At 38.0% G+C, this 22865-nt stretch overlaps 1 protein-coding gene across 2 annotated transcripts; it reads right to left on the bottom strand.

Moving 5' to 3' along the window:
- Positions 1 to 75: 75 nt before the first annotated feature.
- On the bottom strand, positions 76 to 21684 carry LOC143887681 (U-box domain-containing protein kinase family protein). Of its 2 annotated transcripts, none has more exons than XM_077391809.1 (9): positions 21309 to 21684; positions 14910 to 15031; positions 14710 to 14825; positions 4631 to 4752; positions 4114 to 4508; positions 3295 to 3396; positions 2748 to 3176; positions 1387 to 2136; positions 76 to 965 (listed from the first exon to the last, which is right to left on the bottom strand). In XM_077391809.1, exons 1-9 carry the CDS (start codon positions 21481 to 21483, stop codon positions 771 to 773), a joined length of 2406 nt encoding a protein of 801 aa, XP_077247924.1. In that variant the 5' UTR covers positions 21484 to 21684; the 3' UTR covers positions 76 to 770. The 2 variants fall into 2 exon arrangements, with proteins under 2 accessions (XP_077247924.1, XP_077247925.1); XM_077391810.1 differs by having other exon boundaries at positions 14910 to 15028.
- Between the last annotated feature and the right edge of the window lie 1181 nt (positions 21685 to 22865).

Below are 22865 nucleotides of genomic sequence, written 5' to 3'. Positions count from 1 at the left end.
CTCTACAACAAAACTAATACGTTACTGATGCTAACACAGCAACAAATATTTAATGAAAATTTTGAACAACATGGATAAAACATAACTGATACCAATATCGTGAATATCAAAAGGATGACCAACAACCACCCATCTTGTATGAAATTTACACAGCTATCCTTGCTGAAAACCAGTTAATGCATAAAGATAATGTCCACAAGATCCATCCAAAGTTGAGTACCAGCTAATCTATAATACAATTGTTTCCAACCTCAAAACAGTCTCTCGACCCCTTAGAATACACACCTTTTATGTCCTTGGTAGTTATAGATAAACATCTCTTCAGCATCAAATGTCCAACCGTATCTTCCACAACTCCAACTTGGTTACGTGATCATTCCATTACCAAAAGGCCAGCTTAATATATATATATATATATATATATACATCATGCTAAAAGGGAACTTAAAACGGGGAAAACATCAATATAATCTTTTTACCAACAAGTCTTTTTTTTTTTTGAATGGTATTTTTACCCACAAGTATGGGCATATGTTCCATTCTTAAATTGAATTTTTCAGCCAATGACTCGAAAATAAACTACTTTTATATTGTACTAGAGAACCTAAGGACATTCAAGCTCTTGCAATAGTAGGCTCTATAACTACACATAGCTTCAACACATGTGCCCTATTAATCCCATCTCTGCCACACTAGCTTCGTGAAGTTATGAATGGCGTTAAGATGCAAACTCTTCTCAAGTAGTCAAGGTCCCGACCATCTGTGCCTTTTCAAGAACTTGACAATGTTGTAAGCGACTTCCATTCTTGTATGGCTGAATGCATTGTATGGTTTGGCGTTAGCTGGTTATGTGCGAGCCTAAGTTTGGTCACAGGAGAGATGCTGTATTTCTCAAGCCATGCCTTGATCGCTCTATATTCATATGTAAATCCATCAGCCGCAATGTACGGATCATCCATCACGTCCTGCACAGGCACATACAAAATGCACACACCTGAGACATATACACATGAACGCATGACAGTATAAAAGATGCAACTCAAAAGCATGGTTTAAATTTCGGATTTCAGTGGGATCAAAACCGAAATTTCTTCGGATTTCCCAAATTTTGGCTGAAATTTTGGAAATTTCAGGAATTTCAGCTGAAATTTGAAGAAATTGATTGTTTTTTTAATATACTATTATTCTGAAATTTCGGACTTTGCTAATTTCGGACGAACTTTCAGAAATAATAAAATAATACTTTTTTTACCGGATTTTGGCCGAAATTTTGATTTCGGTGAAGGCCGAAACCGAAACTCAAACCGAAATTTAAATCCATGCCAAAAAAAAAAAATTAAATGATTGATCACCCAAAGTTCATGGTCTAGTGTATCAATTTTGCACCTGAAGGATCGGACAAAAATAGTGGCTTAGTGGAGGGATATTGCATCTTTGCAGTATAATGTGAGCATCTACTACATCCAAGAGTTCTTTGAGTTCTGGCAACACTTCAGATTCAAGATCTGGGCGGTCCCGGCATCTTAGTCTTGAGCATTTCAATGCAATTTGGGCTAACTTCTCCGACTCTGAAAGCGGCCAATCTGATATTGATTTGTCAAGTATGTCTACAAAGGAACCATTATTAATAGCACTTTCAACTGTCACTAACAGCCCCAATGGATGCTTCGCGGTCAAAAGTTGGAGGGTGATGATTCCAAAAGCGTATAAATCTGATTTGGGTCGGACCGTACCGGTTCGTTGGTATTCAGGATCCATGTAATAGAGTGTACCTGCAAGAATAGTATCTCTGTATTCTGTAACACCATCAGGAACAACATCTGAGATGATTTTAGCGAGACCAACATCTCCAATCTTGCTCACGAAATTCTTGTCTAACAGGATATTTCCGGGTTTCAGATCTCGGTGAACAATTGGTTCGGGTTTTGAGACATGTAAGAATGCAAGCCCACAAGCCATTTCATAAACAATTTGGAATCGAATAAACCACGGAAGGGGGGTGGTGGCCGCAGGGAAGAAAAGTCGATCCTCGAGGCTTCCATTTTCCATGTATTCATATACCAAACACCCATTTTCTGGACAGGCACCAAGCAGTAAGACTATGTGTGGATGATGTAGTTGACTAAGAATTTCAACCTGCAAAATGGTCATAGAAAAAAGTAGAATTTTAAATCCAGTTGACCTTCAGAGTTGATGTCAGGCACAGACCCTAGGTTTTCTTATCTCCTTTTTCCGCTACAGATAAGAAGTGGTTTAAGTTATGTCACAAATATCCCTGATATTTTCAAAATATAGCGTATTTATCGCATCATTTTGATAAAACGATAAAATCCCGAAATAATCCGGAGTGTTCAAAAAATAAAGTGATGTTTTCATTTACCATGATAATATCGCTACAATATCACGATATTTTCTATTTTTCTTGATTTATATAATTTTATATATTTGAAAATAATTTTATATTTATCAGCTTTTTCATGATATAAACCCGAAAAAAAAAAAAAAAAGTAATATATCAGGAGATTTTCCCTTGCCGAGAAATTCCCGAGAACGATATTTGTGACTTAGTGTTGGGCAGTGATGATAAGTGAAGTGACCGAATGCAAGTTTTACCTTTCAAAAAAAAAGTAATATATATTTGTGACTTAGTGTTTAAGGCAGACTGATTGCAGGACTTCAACCTAAGTCTGCATTTAATTTGATATTATGGTAGACCATTAGGATCAAATAGATAAACTCATATGTACCTCTCTAAGAAATTCCTCTTTCTTGTCAGATGCATCTTGCCGAAGAACCTTGACAGCTACTGGTGTATGATCGAGATTGCATTTGTATACTGCCCCATAAGAGCCCTCACCTATCCTTTTGGCTTCAGAGAAGCCATCTGTTGCGACTTCTATTTCATCTTTGGAGTACCATCTGCACCTTTTGTCACTTGAAAAAAGAGCATCCGCTACTTTCTTTTTCTCGGATGACTCTTTAAGGGCATTCATTTGTGCTCTCTGTCTTTCATGGGCTTCTTTTGCAAACAATTGTCTTGCCACCTCAGCTTCCTTAATGGCTTCCAAATGCTTGGTGTTCTCTTCTGCAGCAACTCTTTTAGATATTTCTTCTCTCTCTAGGGCATCTCTCACTTTCCTTGCCTCCTCAGAGCATTCAACAAAAAGAAACTGGGCCTGCGAAAAGCACCTGTGGTTATCTAACAGGATGCAATCATATATTTATTTGTGTATGTGTTTGCGTGTGAATGTGTGTGGACATGATTATTGTGATACAAATCAATCCAATTCTGACCTTTCTCTTTGCATAGATCAAGTCTTCACAAGCTTCATTATACACGGTCAGAGTGTTTTGTAGTTCTTGCCTCAACCGTTCTATTTCAGCCTGAACATCAGACTGCACAAAAAATCGATCCAATAGATATAAGAGTTACTTCATATTTATGTTGTTACCACAATATATTGTGTATGGCAAAAGGTTAGCAGGGGCAAGGTTTTAAATGTCGGTTTCAGCCACAACCGAAACCGAAATTTTTCGGTTTCAATCGAAATTTCAGAAAACAATTTCGGTATTTTACAGGATTTCGGTGGAAATTCCGGCCAAAATTTTGGGAATTTCGGTGGAAATCTTTTTTTAAAATTTTGGTGGAAATCTTGGAAAGTTGGGCGAAATATCGTATTCAGGTACTTCCGGCTGAAATTTCAAACGATGAGCATGGGGACAGGAATTGTCTCCCTTTGGAACTATGATTATTTTTTTATGAAAAAATTCATGAAGCTGTAGACTAAGGGCCCATTTGGATACCTCCCATTTTGTATTTGGATTTGGAATTGAGTTTTGAATACAAATTGAATAGATCCGGCAGCTCATGTAGAGGGAGATAGAAAGGAAGGGGGTACTTCCAAGTGGAGGGGAGAGGTTGAGGAGCAAAGAGGGTGAAGGAAACTGCCAGATCTGTGGATTTCCAATTTCTTATTTCCACAGCAAATTTAGAAATCTGATTTTTCTTCACTGTCAGCTGCTGAATTAGAAATCCAAGAATTTGATCCGATCCAAATTATCAAAATCTTCTCGGCATCCAAATAGGCCCTAACAGAACTTAGAAATCCTTACCTCTTCTGTGAATTGTAGAAGACTCAAAGGTGTATCCTTAAAAGCAGCCACAATATCATGTTCTTTACACGTCTGTACTTCAAGGGTTCTATTCTCTAAATTATCAAGGTTTCCTTCCCTATGCTCTCTTTCACTGGAAGGCAATAGGAAACTAACTTGGGATTTTGCTCCAACATTAGTAAAAGAATCACCATCATTAGATGCTCGAGAAGATGTGCCATTAAAATCTTCTTTGTTTGACACTTCCAAGTTCTGACCTTTTGTCCCCACAAAAGAACCAAGCCCAGACGTTAGTTTATCAATACTATGACCACCTTTTGTTTTAGCAAACACTTTGAGTTTAATTGATTGATGACGCTTCCTTGGGTGATGAATTTGTGAAGCCGTATGAGGCCCTGTAAGGATCACACCATAATCACAGAACGTGATGAACACAAAATCATAGCAACAAATGATAGAGATTTATCATTCAAATAAAAGTTATAATAGGCATGAATAAGCAAGCTGTCTAACATACCTTCAAGATTATAGGGATCAACCAATTTCATTTTGAGCTTGTGTCGTGAAACTACATAAATGTTGCAAGTGTTGGACCCCTGTTTCAGGACAGTTGACGGTACATCTGCACATCTTAATTTCCTAAGAAATTGCAACTGAAAGCTTAGAATCATAACCAAATATATCATAGGTTCTTCAACAAAAGAAGTACCAATCAAAGTAAATACATATAAAGCTCATGGATTATCAGTCAATTTCAACCAGTCATGATTTGGGGATTTCATGGGTTCATTTGTAGCATGTCATTTACTGATATTTTTATGGATGTGCAATTGTAAGAGAATTTAAAGATGGAAAAATTAGCGGAAAAGAATTCAAGAATCCCTTTCAAATTTTTAAGTATGTGCCAAAGAAGATTCAAAACAACGACCAAAGAGAAGCTAGAACTTAGAACCTCCGCTTTGGTCCACTATTGCCATGGGAGCTGCATTTCAGTGACCAGTGACATTAGTCAGGTCCCAGTTAAGATTTTCCTAGATTCCTTCTTCAATAGTACTGAAGTATTAACTTTTTCCATCTAAGGGGGAGGCCCTAAGAGCCCAAAGGCCCACTGGCCATATCGTCTGTTGATCTTTCCAACTTATCAAAAAGTTGAATACATAGTTGCGTACACTCGACAGTTAATGGCCTATATCGCTCGAATGAACAACAAATTAACACCTAAGACCCAAGAACCTTGACTCCACCTTTTGCTTCTTCACATGTCAATTCCTCTCCTAGCATTCTAGTTCCGACCTTGATTTACATATTGCTTTACACAAAGGGAGACATTTGTGTACCATTCACCCTACATGTTGTAATGTGTTGTTCTACGTCATATGCAATGTTGTTAAAATCGTACGATTCACGATTTGAAACGTACGATTCAAATCGAATCGTGGGTTGAACGATTCAAATCGGAAGGAAGAATCGTTTTTCGTAAAAATCATACGATTCAACTTCGAATTGTACGATTTTTACAATTCTTTTTACGATTTTTGCGATTCTGTTTGTTATGGATTTAAAGAACTGATTGTGATTTCAATATTGAAATCATTTCAATGTGCTTTGTTTATTGCTGGCATTTCTTTGTAGCATGATTAATTGTATGATCATTATTATAGAATTGAGTATGTGATTTGTTTATTGTTGTGATAAATTATATGATGATTTATTGTACGGTGAATATAATTTGTGCTTTGTTTAGTGATTTATTGTATGATAAATAGTTTGTGCTTTGGATTATTCATCATAGAATATTTAATTTAATAGTTTTGAATGGAAAATAGATAATAACTCATTTTATTCTTATTTTTGTCTTTTTTATATTTTTTTTAAAAAATCTCATTTTTATATATAAATCTGAAAAAATTCTTACGATTTACAATCCGATTTACGATTCGAACCCTGTTACGATTTACGATTGGATTCCAATTTCAGACCCTTGGTCATATGTATAGTTGGTATGAAGTTAGTTTGTCATGTACTAGTCTGTTTTGTTTTAATTATTATTTGCCCTCATTAAAGGTAGTTTGGTTACTATAATAAAGAATGTTTATATAAGGCAAAGGAGTATCTCCTCTCCTTATGCTCTTCACACCACATTTCCTCTCTTTTCCACTCTCTTCTCAGTTTCTTATTCCCCGTTCACTCTAACATCAACCATCAAGCTACATGGAATCAGATCCACATTAAGGCTAAATTTTGTTTTTACTTCTTGTGTTTATCATTGCCCGATAACCAAGAAAAATCTTCTTTTCATCTATTTCCTGGAAAATGGAGGGTGAATGGTTATGGTATCATGGCAGTGCTATCTTGAGGTGAACTATAATCTTTATTTTCCATTTCAAAGAATCTAGAATCGTCTATTTTTTTAGAGGGAGAGAGAGAGGGAGGGAGGGAGGAAGGGAGGGAGGAAGGGAGGGCTAAAAGCATCATCTTTCCCAGCAAGGGGGATTCCACCTTGATCTTGTTTCAAAAGTACGCATTTGGAAGGGGGATTCTCTCCATTGGAATTGCTTTCTACCTACCAACACTCCCTCCCAAGTCTCCTTCCATTCCTAGCTAGATCCAAAGATACATGCTAGTTTTCATCTATAAAAGGGTGTCATCTTCCTTGGGCCCTTTTTTTCTCAGTTTTCCTCTCTCCACTCCCACGCACACAAAAAAAAAGAAAAAAAATCTTTGGCTGGTTTTGGAAATTGTTGATGGTTGTTTCTTAACCATCTCCCTTTGTTCTTTTTTGGATCTTCCCTTTTAATCTTTGGGGGCTTTTTTTAGGTTTTATTTGGCTTCCAAAATCTCCTTTTTGTTGTGTTCTTGTGGTGTTTTTTCTTCTTTATCCATCTTGTTTGTTAGACATAAACCCTAATCATGGCAATGGTTACTCTTGATATCTATAAGTCCATGACTTCCGAAATAATCCAACCACCATTACCACGGTTAAACTCACTTCTTCCAATTACTTGCAATGTTTACGAGCCATTATTCTGTGTGTGCAAGGCCATATGAAAATGAGCCTTCTAACTGGGGCTACCCCATGGCAAATAGGCATGAGTGATACAGAAAATTTCAATGAATCCATCCTTCTTGGATGGATATTCAACTCCGGCACGTCCATACATATAAAGTTACCTACACTTCTTGCATACATTTAAAAGTGTCAAAAAGAGTGTCGACACTTGTGGACACAGGTGTCGTGTCGGACACGACACGTGTGTCAACAATAAATTCAAAGTGTCGGCCAAATCATAGGTTTCCAGGGTATACATGTTCTACAAATCCGCCTCAAAGTTGTGGGCAAAATTTGCACCTATGGAACATGATAACAGGGTTTATCAACTCACCCAGGCCATTGCAGCCTGCAAGCAGGGAGATAGCACGATGGGGTAATACTTTAGCTCTCTTAAGATCACGTGGGATCTTAAGAGGATGTGGGATGTGCTAAATCACTATGAACCACTTCCTGATTCTTGCAAAGACGATGCGGCTAAGTTGGCTAAGCGGGAGGGGAGGAGTACCATCAGATATACATCGTTCTTTGTGGACTTCGTCCAGAGTTTGAGCAAACAGGGACATTGATTTTTGTAACTCATTCTCTTCCTCCTCTTAGCACAGTGTATGGCATTCTCTTCGATAAGGAAGAGCATCGTTCTCCGATGAGTAGATACCCCAAGATCTCTCATCATCGTACTGGCTTCGTTTCTGATTTCAGACCTACTAGGAGTTATGGTACCAGAGTTTCTGATTCTCAACCTTCTACGGGCGGAGCACCCATTGGTGACCATGGCGGTCGTGGTCATGGCCAATCAGCCTTTACATATTAGTATTGTGGCAAGTCTGGCCATGAGCATGATCACTGCTACAAGCTTATTGGATATCCTGTTGACACCTCTAGACACCCTAAGTCAATACCACGGAGTTACGAGGTATTATTGGTCCTATGCCAATCTAACATCCCATGCATAAGATACGGTTACTTTGTTGTGCAGCTCAATTATGTTGCCTACCAAATATCATTCTCTACATTAATGAAATGAAATTCAAAGAATTTTTATTTTTTTTTGAAATGGTAATATGATATATTGAAAAAGAACCGAGATGGTCCACAAGAAATACAAAGAGAAAGAGACAAAAGAGAAAAGACAAAAGACAAAAGAAATTCAAATAATATCTTTCCTTCTTTCTTTTTTTTTGTCATTTTGAGCATTTCGGTCGAATTTAGAGAATTTTGGGAATTTTGGACAAAATTTTAGGGAAACAATGACGTGAAATAAAATCGTGTATCGGTGGGGATGGAAATGGAAACATTTCAGTCGTTTCTGAAAAAAAAATCGGGGAAATTTAAAATCATGGTTGTTGCATGTGATTGTCTGGTTGCTGGAGTTGTGGATTCTTCTATGGATCCCTCTACTTTTATATCTAGCTTTCTGTTCCATATTGTAGCCGATCATAAAACTCTTTTTGAGATACCCAGATTCGGCCATGTAGGCTTTCATTCCCTATGCATCATTGTACCTCAATTTAAATCATTACATAAGCCGGTTAGATTTCATTGTGATAATTGTGAGTTATCTAAACATGCTCAAAGCAACTATGATCCGCTTCAAAAGATTCTCATTATCCCATTTCTACCAGTTTCGTCGAAGAATCACAAAAAGAGTTGCCAAACATAACCTTAGCAAAAGGAAATTGAGCAATAAGGAGAAAATGTAGTACACCCTAAAGTACAAGGTATTTAATATAATGGTGAGGCAAAAACCCAACCTTGGGGCTAAAGGCTATATTCAAAGGCTAACAGTGGACTATTGGGATATATTTGCTCCAATCACCTAGTTGAAGTTTTGAACTCTCTTGAGAGTCAATCTCATAGTTGTTGGTGCAGGAAGCAAAGCAAGAAGCGAAGGCTCCTGGGAAGGTGGGAAGCGGGAAGCATGAAAGGTTGGTGAAGCACGAAGGGAAGTGACGGGAAAGCGTGAAGAAAGGCGACAGGGAAACATGAAGGATCATCAACATTTTTGCCAGCATGAATCATCTATTGTGAAAATAACAGGGTCATCCTCTGCAACCCAATCCATTGTAACATCAAGGTTGTAAAGATCCAATCTCAACTCAACTCAACTCAACAAAGCCTTTGTCCCAATTCCCAAACTAGTTGGGGTCGGCTAAATAAATCCCTTAGAAAAATTCATAAAGAAGGTAAAAGGAATCTACCTGGCTCTAATCCTGGTTCTAGTTGGGTTCTTCTACGTGGATCATTTTCTTCCATTCTATCATATCCAAGGTCATGTTCTCTGTTATGTTCCTAGCTATCAAGTCTTTCCTCACTGTTTCTACCCAAGTTGTTTTCGGTCTGCCCCTAACTCTTTACCCAAGTTGTAAAGATCCCATATTTAAAGGAAAATCACTGTCAGTTGAAATGAAAATTTTTTAGACCAATTTATGAGAATTTATACCGGACTTTTGGGATTTAATAATGGTTGGACATGATAAAATTTAACAATTTTTAAATTGGCAAAGTACCCCATCATTTGGAAGTTAAGATTTTGACCCTTTTCAAAATGACCGAAAAAGGTCGGATTTTATACTATGAGAAATTATACGATGAATGGACGTACAAAGACATAAAGTGGTATGATGGAAGTACCACCCTTGATATTTGATCCAATAGCAGCTTCTAAAAAAGTGAACGGTTGTTGGATCAAATATCAAGGATGGGATGATGAGTACGTCCTTGTGCGCCCACTCATCATATATTTTCTCCTGTACTAGGTTTGAGACGTTGAAATTTTATCCTTTTAGAATACATGTAAATCATCAGCAAAGACATTTACTTAAATGACTTTGCATGTAAATACCCAGTTCCATGTATTTCTCCTGTTATTCATCAGAAAACAAAGAAGAGACAAGAAGAGGAAGCGAGGAACCGAACGGAATCCTGAACGATTCCAAAAAGCCCGAGACATGAATCCCAAGGGACCCGAAACACGCTTACCCAAACACGGAAACGTGTTTCCAACGAAGTGGAAGCGCGCTTCCCACATTACGTAACCATGCTTCGGACCCCCTATAGGCATTTTCGGCAACATTGGTCATTCTATCTTTTGCGGCTAACATTTCTTTGTCACTTTCACCAAGACACCATCTCGATCTAAAGAATGTCATCAACAGGGATCTTCAAGAGAAAATATACATGAATCCTAATGCTCCAAAGTTTCAACCTCATGGACAAGAAAATTGTGCCAATCAAAGAAGGCTTCTATGACCTTAAGCAGTCACCGACTCACTGTGTTTGCGGTTTGACATGTCCGTTAGTGCGATGTTAGCGGCTGGGTCCAAACAAAGTAGTACAAATCATACTACGCCTGTCAAGAAGGGAAATAGAACCACAGTTCTTACAGCAACATCAATGATATTTTTTCACACCCACAAAGGAGACAACCCTGAGGCCATTTAGGAGGACTATTTGAGTAGTATGACATCAATAATTTGTGACACTTGTAGTATTTCTTAGGGATTTAGGTAGTTCCATCAAGAAGGGAACTTCCCATCGTGCAATGCATAGATTAACCTCTTAAAGCCCCTGTTCATTTAAGATTATGACAACCGATTGTGAGTGCTAAACTGATTATTGGACTCAAATTTAAATGATATTTTGAGTCCAATAATAGGTTTGTCACTCACAATCGGTTGTCATAATCTTAAACGAACAGGGCGAAAGGATATAAGAAGGGCGGCCCAGTGCAAGAGGCTCCCGCCATTGCGGGGTCTAGGGAGGGCTAGATGTACGGAGCCTTAACCCTGATTTGCAGAGAGCCTGTTTCCGTGACGACTCGAACCTGTGACCACCAGGTCACAATGGAGCAACCTAACCGTTGCGCCAAGGCTTGCCCTCTCGAAAGGACATAAGAAGATTGGACAAAAATTGATTGATGCTCCCATGGAGCAGAATCACAATCTATATGTGCAGATAGGCGATGTGTTGAAAGATGAGCAGCTATAACAAAGACATACCTGCAAGCAAATATACCTCACCATTGCATGTGCTGATATAGGCATGTCATAAGTTATCACCAGATCATTTGGAAGTTGTATATAGGATTTTAAGGTAACTCTCATTGAAAGGATATTTACTTGAAAAGAAGGGACACTGGGATGTGTAAACATATTGTGAAATATTGAAGGAGTTACAAGTATCTAGGTCTTGCTAGTAGTAGTCAAATTACAAGGAAAGCAAGAAAAAACCTTTCACGACACAATTGCAATATCTGAGACTCTGAGTACATGGTTATTTTGAATAGTTGAGTCATTCTGTTTTGTCATCCAGAAACATGTCAGATAGCAGCAAGAGCATAAGGATTTCAATAAACAGTAGATCTAGGATTTGATGGTCTTTTTTTCTTTTTCTTTTTTGAAAAGGAGGATTTGATGGTCATTTGGGAGATAGAAACGCAATTCTTACAGCAATATCAATAATATTTTTGTCACACCAACAAAGGAGACGACCGTAAGGCCATTTAGGAGCTGAAGGACTATTTGAGTAGTGTGACATCAACAATTTGAGGCACTTGCAGTATTTCTTAGGGATGCAGGTATTTCGACCAGGAAAGGAATTTCCCATTATGCAATGCAGATATTAACCTCTTAATGGAGATAGGAAGAAGGGAAATAGAACCACAATTCTCACATCAATATCAATGATAGTTTTGTCACACCAACAAAGGAGACGACCCTAAGGCCATTCGGGAGCTGAAATACTATTTGAGTATTTGTCAAATTAACAATTTGAGGCACATGCAGTATATATATATATATATATATATATATATATATATATATATATATATAGTCTATATGCAGTTCCATCCACATTCAGACATTGGTAATCTAATTTAAGGATTTGACAGGGAAAATTTTGGAAAGACCAGGATATGAGAGAGAGAGAGAAAGAGAGAACTTGTGTGAACCCGAGGTTCATACTCTTCCTGCAGACCTGCACTAGCCAGCTATGATACCATGACAAAAAAAAATATCCATTGCAGAGGAAGAAGTTCAATCATATTTTCTCATTACGAGTCCATAGGTTGAATGACCTATTTAATGTATTACAAGGGAATACAATATCTAAAAAAAGAATGACACTGTCGTACCTGAAACTAGATCATACACTCAGCTGATTTAAGGAGCAACAATTTTCTTCATGATGTAGACCTTAGCTTCATTCTTAGCAAATCCCATCAAATATCCAAACAAAATATCAAGTTGCAACATCCTATTAACCTTTTTTTTTGGGTAGGTAAGCTTGAATCAAACCTCAGACCTCATGGTCGAGATCCAAAGCCTCAACCATTAAGCTACAGGCCCAACCCCAACATCCTATTAACTGTAATGCATGTAGCAGTTAAAAATTAGGACAGCAAACTACAGCTTTCTCTTGGAGTGTATAACGGTTTTTGACATGGTTGGACATAACGTTGCTATCAGCTCCAAATAAATGTTTTGAGATCACACGACTTTGGAATGTGTGAAAGGACGGAATGGGCTTGTAAACCCTCCTTTCAGTAAGAGGTAACACTACTTAGGTTTCGTTTCAATAAGATCACTTCAGTCCTTTTTCGATAAAAGTTGATGTTGTGAATATGTTTATGGTAAAGAATCAGAGTGCTAAACCATAAAATACCCTCATTAAGGTTGGATATAACGTTGCTATCAGCTCCAAATAAACATTTTGAGATCACATGATTTTGGAATGTGTGAAAGGACGGAATGGGTTTGTAAACCCTCATTTCAGTAAGAGGAAAAACTACTTAGGTTTCGTTTCAATAAGATCACTTCAGTCCCTTTTCGATAAAAGTTGATGTTGTGATTATGTTTATGGTAAAGCATCAGAGTGCTAAACCATAAAATACCCTCATTAAGGGTGATGTACTACTTAAGACTGTTTTGTATACCATTGCAGCCACTGTAACAGTTATTAAAATATATTTATTGTCAATCCAACACATTAAAATCCAAATAGAAAGATATACTCTCCCCTCATTCAGTGGGTCAAATAAATCCTTAAAATAAATTTAAGGATAGATCCTTCGAAGACAAGATCGAACCTATGATTTGTGGACACAAACACGAGTGCCGCATGTCGACACTGACACGGACTGTCAGACACAGCAAACCCCCAAAATTTAGAAATGAGGAAATGGCTAAAATAGAAAGTATATATAATCATAATTTTTCAATACGGATTCGTGTGTCAAGTTTCGACACGGATATGAGTTGTTTGACATGGAAACAACTAAAAATCTAGAAATGGTCATACGTACATACACGTAAAATTATTGATTAATACACAAATATGTGTGCACATGCCCACACTAACTCTAACACTCCAAGAAATGCATTTAAAAGTGTCCAAAGGAGTGTCGACACATGTGGACACGCGTGTCGTGTCGGACACAGCAGGACACGTGTAAAAAAAAAAGAGGGCGCCCCAGTGCACGAGGCTCCCTCCATTGTGGGGTCTGGGGAGGGCTAGATGTATGCAGCCTAACCCCTGCTTGGCAAAGAGGCTGTTTCCGTGACTCAAACCCGTGACAACCAAGTCACAATGGAGCAACCTTACCGTTGCGCCAAGGCTCGCCCTCACGGCAGGACACGTGTGTCAGCAATAAATTCAAAGTGTCGGCTAAATCATAGGATCGAACCCTTTTCTTCATCCCTTATCTACGGATGTGATGTACAAACCTGTCACTAGGGTGTTTAATCAAGGCCTTGTTTGTTTAAGATTATGACAAGTGATTGTGAGCTCTAAACTGATCATTTGACTCAGATTTAAATGCAATTTTGAGTCCAATAATAGGTTTGGCACTCACAATCAGTTGTCATAATCTTAAACGCACAAGGCTTAAATGTTTCTTCATAATACTCCAAGTCCAATTGTTCCCTAACTTCAACGCAGAAAACAAATAAACAGTAGAAGTTCTAGATTTCAAGAATTATAAGAAAAAATTACTGTTACACTTTCTAGTATACATTTCTTGGAAATTTCAGCAATCAGTGAAAATTTTTTAATTTTCTAATTTTCGTTGGAAATCTTCATCATTTCAGTGAAAATTTTGTATATAAGGCTGAAAAGATTTCAGTGACAATTTCAGCCTTGTTTACAAAATTTTCACTGAAATGATAAAGATTTCCAACGAAAATTAAAAAAATTTAAAAATTTCCACTGAATGCTGAAATTTCCACCAAAATTTTAGACATTTCCACAGAAATTTTTAACCTAATTTTACATGATTTCAGCCGAAATTTCCCACCGATACTGACACCGAAACCAAAATTTAAAACATCGATCCTGCAACACAGTAAAATATAGACAAAATATAATAACTGTGTACTGTGTTGAGGTGATTATCATATAATGGATGTCAATAAATGAGTTACTAATACATTCAGACAGTAACATATAGACAAAATATAATAAATGTGTACAGTGTTAAGGTAATTATCATAAAATGGATGTGCCAGTAAATGAGTTAGTAATATATTTATACTCTAGATTCGTACCTCAAAATACAGTTCAAAGAGGACGAACCCATTACTAAACTTTCAGTACCGGATTCAGATATATATTTCAAAAGCGCAGTTGCAGGGCTGTCATCATCCAAAACCAAAGTCTCCATCTAGACAATTTTTGAAAACAACAGTTAACTATTTAATGTTCAACGAGGTTAGGGTTGAATTGAAAAAAGAGAGAAAATACTCGCCTCTAGTGTTCTGCAGAGTCTCTTAAATGGGAGAAATATTTCCTCTGATTTTAACTTCATGTCCTGCATATACATGGCCACAACATCACCACGCACTTGCTGGATACGGACCTGGTCGCCTGCTGTAGAAAGAATTATCCGAACAGGATAACATCAGGAATAATTCACTATAAGCAGTCTTACTATGTAGGATATCACTTCATATGTTAGGCAATATAGAAAGGAACACATAAGCATAGAATTCACGTCATCGAAGCTTCCTTATCAGATGGAGCTGGAATTCTCCAAACTCTGTCGTTTTTCCAGAATTTTTATGTTATCTAGAAAGGTTTGGAAGGAGAAGTATTTGAAGAGGATTATGCAAGCTGAATAAGTAGATTTTTGGGGAAGATTTATTATAGGAGGATTTCCATAGAAAATTTCACGAGTTTAGATTGGGTTTGGGCATCTAATCAAAGAGACCAAATGAGATTAGGAGTATGTGAAGATTTTAATGAGTGTTAGTTGGTTTAGGTTGGGTTCCAACTCAAGAAAAAAAATCATAAGTAGTTAGTTGATTTTGAAACTTTGTTTCTTGGGAATTACAACTCTAAGCCAAGGGTTTTGAATTTAGTTGGATTTATTTTATATTTTGGTGGAATTTCGAGTTTTCATTCATTTTCTGTAACTGCACTCTTCTTCTTGCTTGGTTGTTGCTTTGAAGACACTTGATATCAGTTCCTTCACGGAACTTCAGATTTCTGAATTTTATTGTGAAGTTACTGCAAGATGTCATGATTTTTCAGTAAGTTTGTGAATGTGAATTTAGTTTAAGCCCTTACTTCCATCAGCTTGGTATCAAATCCAGTTGATCTTGAAGGGGAATGTGGACGCAATGCCACCTAAGTAGACTCCAGCCGATCCGAATGAGTGTAGTGGAAGTGTCACTGATGTTCATGCCCAGCACATCCCTTTGGATTTAGTGGGGCTCTGGTACATAACCACACTGATCAAGACTTGTTTGACAAGGAACAACTCGCTCCTGTTTCGGAATGTACTCGAGAATCCAGAATAAGTGTGGAGATACCCAAAGGACTCGCCCGGTGGAGGATACCAGGCGAAAGAGAATACAAAAACAACGATAGCATCACTGACGCTCCTACGCAGCACGTCCCTCCATATTTAGTGGGCTCTGGTACATTACCACACTTATCAAGAGTGGTTTGACGAGGAACAACTCGCTCATTGTTTGGAATGTACTCAGGACTCCGGAATAGGGGTGGAGATACGCAAATTCCAAGGACAAATGCACATCGAAGAATTCATTGGCTCCTCAATGAAGAAAAGGTCTTCAAATACAAAGAGAAGCCTAATGATAAGAAGGTGAAGTTCATAGCCAATTCTTTTATGCCCGAACTCGGTGGAATGATCTCCAAAGCAGTTGGGTAAAATAGAGAAAATAATATTGTGGGGAAGATGAGAAAGGAAGTACGTAAAAAGTTCATGCTCATTATGTATGTCCATCACCTCTATATAAGGTTGTCCTTCTTTGGCAACTAGATACGAGTGTATGGGGGCATAAGGAAGAGTTTTATACGTTGACTATCATAAAGGATATGCCTCAGATCAGATTTGGGGTTGTTTGTAAGATCTTATTTTTTCCGAATCTGATTCAGAGTTGTTTATTTAGATCTGAAATTTTTCGGATCATATATGAAGGTTTGTAGTTCGGAACTGTTTTTCTACATTTGTATTAATGATTGGAGACATTCTTAGACGAAGACGGATAGATCTTACACTGTACAAGGCATTGAATTGACTTCCAAGAAAGTATGTTAACTAGCACTAATTTAGAGATCACTTCTGCGGCAGCCAGAACCCTAAGAATTAGTTCTACTATGTGTAGCTATAGAGATAATTCCCAACATGTGCAGATGACAATATTAGTGTTGGAAGGCACAAATTATCTCTAGTGGTCACAATCCACTAAGATACATATTGGCAACAGTAAACTGGTATGTCATTGGGCAAAGAAAGGAAGAATGGTCCAGCATATGATAAATGGGAATGCAAAAATTTAAAGCTAGTGTCTTGGCTGTTGCATTTGTTGGAAGTTTCATAAGAGGTGAGAGAAGTGAGAGAAAAAGAGAGAGAGGAACAAGTGCCCTCTCCCTTTCAACCATATACGTGAGCCACTTGGGTTATACATGAAAGGACCGGTGGGTTTAGCCTGATCTTCGGCACTATAAGACACGTATATCAGCCTCACAACCTGTTTTGCTACAACAAACATACGTGATTCTCGTGGTCAGCCGACTTCCCTAGGTGAAGTTCCCACTGCGGTGACTAGCACTTCTCAGACAAATCCAACAGATCTCACAACAATGGTTGAACCCATATCATTTGTTAGATGCATTATATGTACATAAGGGTATTTTGGTCATTGTATTTCTCACACATGCGCACGCGCAAATACACTCTCTCTCTCACACACACACACACATATATATATATATATATATATATATATATATATATATATATATATTAGTGAGGGGTGAGACAACCCTCTCTCTCTCTCTCTCTCTCTCTCTCTCTCTCAGGGAAAGAGACATTAAGTTATAAATGGGTCCTAACGATGAAGTACATAGAAGATCGATAAGTTAAAAAATAAGAAAGGCTAGTAGCTAAAGGGAATACACAGACTTGTAGAATCTACAGTGAGATATTTGCACTTGTACCTAAAATGAATCCATTCGGATGCTAACTTCTCTTGCGGCAAATCAGTCATGGCCATTATTTCAGCTAGACATGAAGAATCCCTTCTTCCACTGAGATTTAAAAGAGGGTGTCTACATGCAGCCACCTCCTTGTCTTCAACCACTTCATTAGAGATCATGCACTTAAAGGGGTTATAACTAGTGAATATGTGAATACTGATGATCAGCTTGCTGACATCTTCACAAAACCCCTTAGTGAAGAAAGATTTTGTGAAATTAGAAGTAATTTAAATATTTGGAGTCTTGACCAGATCAAGGAATTTGAAAAAATGCTTGAAAGTGTAGATGTGAATGTGAAAATTGTTGGATCATGACCTTTGCCGGCTCATGTTGTGTGAAACGAGGTTATGACCAAACTAGGGAGCGTCTGGTAATTATGATACTACTCCCTGTATGTTTCTTGGAAATCGAGCCAATCACAAAGTCTATCATTGTCTAGATCCAAAATTTGGTTGTGTGAGATGTGTTTTATGAGTCTCATTCTCTTTCTGCAGACAACGATTGACATTTTACAGTGGGTTTGGCCTAATCTTAGGCACTATATTTATCCACCAGCACCTATATCAGCCTCATAACATGTTTTGCTACAACAAGCATACTTGATTCTCGTGGTCAGGCCCCTTCCCTAGCTGAAGGTCCTTCTGCGGTAACCAGCGCTTCTCAGACAACTACAACAGATCCCACACCAATGGTTGAACCCATATCCTTCATTGATTCAGTAAAAGTGACATCAACTAGTGTTGATGATCCTAATCCTATACAAGTGATTGAAAGATCTCCAGTCATTTCACTTTTCCCTAAAACTTTCACAACCAATGCACATTTCTTGTCACTTTAATCAATTGAACCCATGCCACTGTTTGGAGGTCCTTCATCCATATCGGAGTTTTGAACAGATTTCAGCCTGCTAGACTGGGGATTTCTTGATTACGTGCTGGGAAGGATGGGATTTGGGGAGCGATGGCGTTGTGGATGAAGGGGTGCATCTCGTCTGCATCTTTCTCTATACTAATTAATGGATCTCCGGCGGGGTTTTTCCAAAGCTCCCGTGGTTTAAGACAGGGAGACCCGTTATCACCATACTTATTCATCATGATCACTGAAGCGTTAAGCCGCCTCATATCTCATGCTAAATTGAAGGGCTATATCAAGGGCCTCAAACCATGCGCTAATGTCTCCTCAATATCTCATCTTCAATTTGCTGATGACACCATCTTATTATTGGAGGATGGACCTGAGCAAATAGTTAATATCAGAAGAATCTTTTGGTGGTTCGAGATTATATCGGGACTGAAGATCAACTTCAAAAAAAGCGCGGTGGCAGGTATCAATATGGACTCGGGTCGTATTAATGAATATGCCTCAGTGATGGGTTGTTTGCATTTTGATTTACCTATTAAATACTTGGGGTTACCCCTGGGTTTCGGTATTCGAAAAGCATCGTTGTGGGATTCTGTTGTGGAAAGGGTGGAGAAAAAGCTTAGCACTTGGAAAAAACAATAGTTATCCTTTGGGGGAAGAATCACCCTCATCAAGGCGGCCCTGAGCAATATGCCAGTATACTATATGTCAATCTTTAGAATTCCGGTTAAGATTGCTAGAAGAATTGAAAAGCTCCAGAGAGATTTTCTTTGGGAAGGACTGGAGCAGGGAAATAGATTGAAGCACTTATCGAAGTGGGAAAAGGTCTGTAGAGCTCGTCGGAATGGGGGGCTGGGCATTGGAAAGATTAGGTGTCACAATAAAACCCTACTCGATAAATGGCTGTGGAGATTTGGGGTGGAGAAGGAAGCGCTATGGCACCAATTAATAAAAGAAAAATACGGTTGTAATTGGGGAGAATGGAACTATAACAGTGTGGTGGCGGGGAAGGGCTCAGGAGCATGGAAATCTATCACCTCTGCGCGGGATCAATTCCACAGAAACGTCAGATTTAAAGTGGGTATTGGCAACAAGGTTAGATTCTGGTGTGATCTATGGTGTGGGGAGCGTCTTCTATTGGAGGAATATCCGAATCTGTTCCGATTGGCCGTTAATCCAAATGCGGCAATTGCTGACTATGTGGTGCTTGATACTGGCTCCTCTAAAATATTCTGGGATATCAGAATGCGTCGGAATTTAAAAGATGATGAAATCGCCCATTTCGAAAATACCCAACATACAATCTTTGGGCTGTTACCCTACATACCCAAAGGGTCACTGTCTCAATTCAAAATTCTCAGCATACAATCTAAAGTAGAAGACCAAATCATAGTCCAGCATATTTGCATAAGAATTTGACATCTTTCTTTTATGGTCCTCATAAATCCTAATCCTAATTCCTAGAAGGTTTCCCACAAGACCAGGGTAACTAAGTCCTATGATCAATCATCATAAAACAAATATAGAAAATCACCAACTCCTAAGTAACCTACATTTTTGCTCATACATCAGCTGCTTCTTTTACTGCCATGTTTACTTATTTATACTAACATTTTAATCTTTTTTTACTTCGGCTACCATGAATCATCAACAAAAGAAAAACAATAGAAATAATAATAGGGAATTTATATCTGCACCCCTTGTTTTAACAATTTTTACTTTACACTTTTCTAATTCAGTAATTTACTTTAAAGGTTGACACAATTCCCAAGATAATCATAAAAGTAGTTAATCAAGTGTGAAATTACATTATGAAAACAAGGAGTGGTTTCCAGTTTGAATTGCAAGAAAAACATTTCTGAAGGAAAAAATTCTTCCTTTCTATGATTCAGAGGGAAATAATGTGATTGTGATTAATTTAGAGATATATTATCATAAATTGAAGGTCCTTCTAAGTAAAAATTGAATAGGGATGGCTCAATTTATCTTTTCATGCGTTAAAAAAGTAGGGAATTTTAGAAATATTTTTCCTTTCCAAACTTTTCTACAAAATTCAAGCAATCCAAACAGAGGCCTAGTAATGAGAAGAACCAAACTTGAACAGGCAACAAAATAAAGCATCAAATCAAAACAAGAAATTCAAAGCAGAAGGCTGCTAAAATTTTTACTAAACATTTTTCTAATTTGCTAAAATTCCCAAGATAATCTCCAATCAAAAAATTGGTTAATCAAGTGTAGAGTGCCATTATCAAAGCAGAGAGTGTCAACATCATTTCCTTAGTAATGAGAAGAACCAAACATGCACATGCAACAAAAAAGCATCAAATCAAAACATGAAATTGGGGGAGAAACTTGGAATTTTAATTGAAATGAGAAGAGATGAAGTTGATATACATTGTGTTGGGAATTCATAATAATAATAATAATAATAATAATTAGGAGAATGATAATAATAATAATAATAATAATAATAATAAATTCATATCTGCACCCCTAATTTATTTATTTATTTAATGATAATGGCACCCTAAATTTTACTTTACATTTTTCTAATTGCTTTGAAGGCTGATACAATTCCCAAGATTCTCTCCAATTAGAAGAAGTGGTTAAAAAATTGTGTAGTGCCACTGCCATTATCAATACAGGGATTTTAGACATCATTTCATTAGTAATGAGAAGAACCAAACATGCACATGCAACAAAAAAGCATCAAACCAAAACAAGAAATTGGGGAAGGAGAAACTTGGAATTTGAAGAGATGAAGTAGAAATATACATACATGGAGTTGGGATGGATTTGAGTAGAGGGGCAACGTGGAGGAGAAGGAAGCGGTGGGCTTGGGGCATCAGATTTTCTACAGCCCAACGGACAGCCCGCCGGCTACTCCGACTGTATCCGCTGCTCACTGCCACGGCCACCGTCCTCATACTATTGTTGCTGTTGCTTCTCTTCATTTTTCAGCCCTAAATTCTCCCAAAATTGAATCCGAAAGAATAAGAATCGCCCTAAATTTTCCCGGAATTGAATCTGCATACAAGAATCGCCCCAAACTCACTCAATTTTGAATCTGAATTCGAGGAGATTAATAATGAAGGGAAATAAGAGGGTTTCTCCGTTTTGAGACTCTGATTGGAATTAGAAACAGCCAACTTCGTTTACCAGAAGTCAATGGTATGGACTTGGTCGTCTGCTTCGGAACTACTTGTCAGAGAGATAGTACAGTGGGGACTACTGTTTCACTTACATTTTGTCGCACCTTAGGCCCCATTCGTTTGAGATTGTGTAGGGCTGCAACTCGGGTCGGGCGGGTCGGGTCGGGTTTTTTTTCGGAAAACCCACGATTCCCAAACCCGGCCCTACCCATGATAAATCTCGGGTCGGTTCTGGTCGGGTCGGGTTTTTTCACGTTGACGCAAATTTTTAAGGAAAATTCTTGTTTGGCAAGGCAACTCAACTCATAGAAGCAGAAATTACACTCACATTACACTTGAATCAAACAATGATATAATTACACTCACATCACACTTGAATCAAACAATGCTGTAATCAAACAATGTTGTAATTACAATCAAATAATGCTGAATCAAACACTTGAATCAACTCAACTTATAGAAGCAGAAATTACACTCACATACAGTAACAGTCGGTGCGTGTGGGTTTTCACTTTTAACTTTGGGATAATTACATTTACACCCCCTCTAGTTTCTAACACATCCACTTCCACCCATATAGTTTAAAACGTGACAGATACACCCCTGTAGTTTCAATTTGTTTAAGGTTTGCCCCCTCAGCTGAAGGTTCGTCCATAGATTGAAGGGTTAGGATGATCCGATGGAGCTGATTTTTTGGGCACACCATATCTATGTCAGGACCCATCAAATGAACGCTTTGGATCATCCAAATAATGTGGGCCCCTACCCGAATCCAAACACTACCAAAAAATCATCCAAATAATGTGGGCCCACATTGTTTGGATGATCCAAAGCGTTCATTTGATGGGTCCTGACATAGTTAGGGTGTGCCCAAAAAATCAGCTCCATCGGATCATCCTAACCCTTCAATATATGGACGAACCTTCCGCTGAGGGGGCCTACCTTAAACAAATTGAAACTACAAGGGTGTATTTGTCACGTTTTAAACTATAGGGGTGGAAGTGGATGTGTCAGAAACTAGAGGGGGTGTAAATGTAATTATCCCTTTAACTTTTAACTAACAATAGAAAAAATTATACATACTATAACTTATGTAAGGGTTGGGTCGGGTCGGGCCCCTTCAAACCCGGCTCGACCCGAGATTCATGCGGGCTTTTGAATGCTGAACCCGGCTCGACCCGAAA

The sequence above is a fragment of the Tasmannia lanceolata genome, unplaced genomic scaffold (assembly GCF_043159265.1).
Source record: "Tasmannia lanceolata isolate RefF3 unplaced genomic scaffold, GAP_Taslan_0.1 ptg000012l, whole genome shotgun sequence".
NCBI lineage: Eukaryota > Viridiplantae > Streptophyta > Magnoliopsida > Canellales > Winteraceae > Tasmannia > Tasmannia lanceolata.
The sequence above is the reverse complement of the archived record's forward strand: the minus strand, read 5'-3'. Positions and strand labels throughout refer to the sequence as shown.

Excerpts from the sequence above, each read along its gene's own strand:
- LOC143887681 (XM_077391809.1), bottom strand. The coding sequence starts at position 21,483 with ATGAAGAGAAGCAACAGCAACAATAGTATGAGGACGGTGGCCGTGGCA. Across the intron at positions 15,032-21,308 it reads CAAATCCATCCCAACTCCAT|CAGGCGACCAGGTCCGTATC; the intron begins GTATGTATATTT and ends TTCTTTCTACAG. Across the intron at positions 4,509-4,630 it reads TGATCCCTATAATCTTGAAG|GGCCTCATACGGCTTCACAA; the intron begins GTATGTTAGACA and ends TGATCCTTACAG.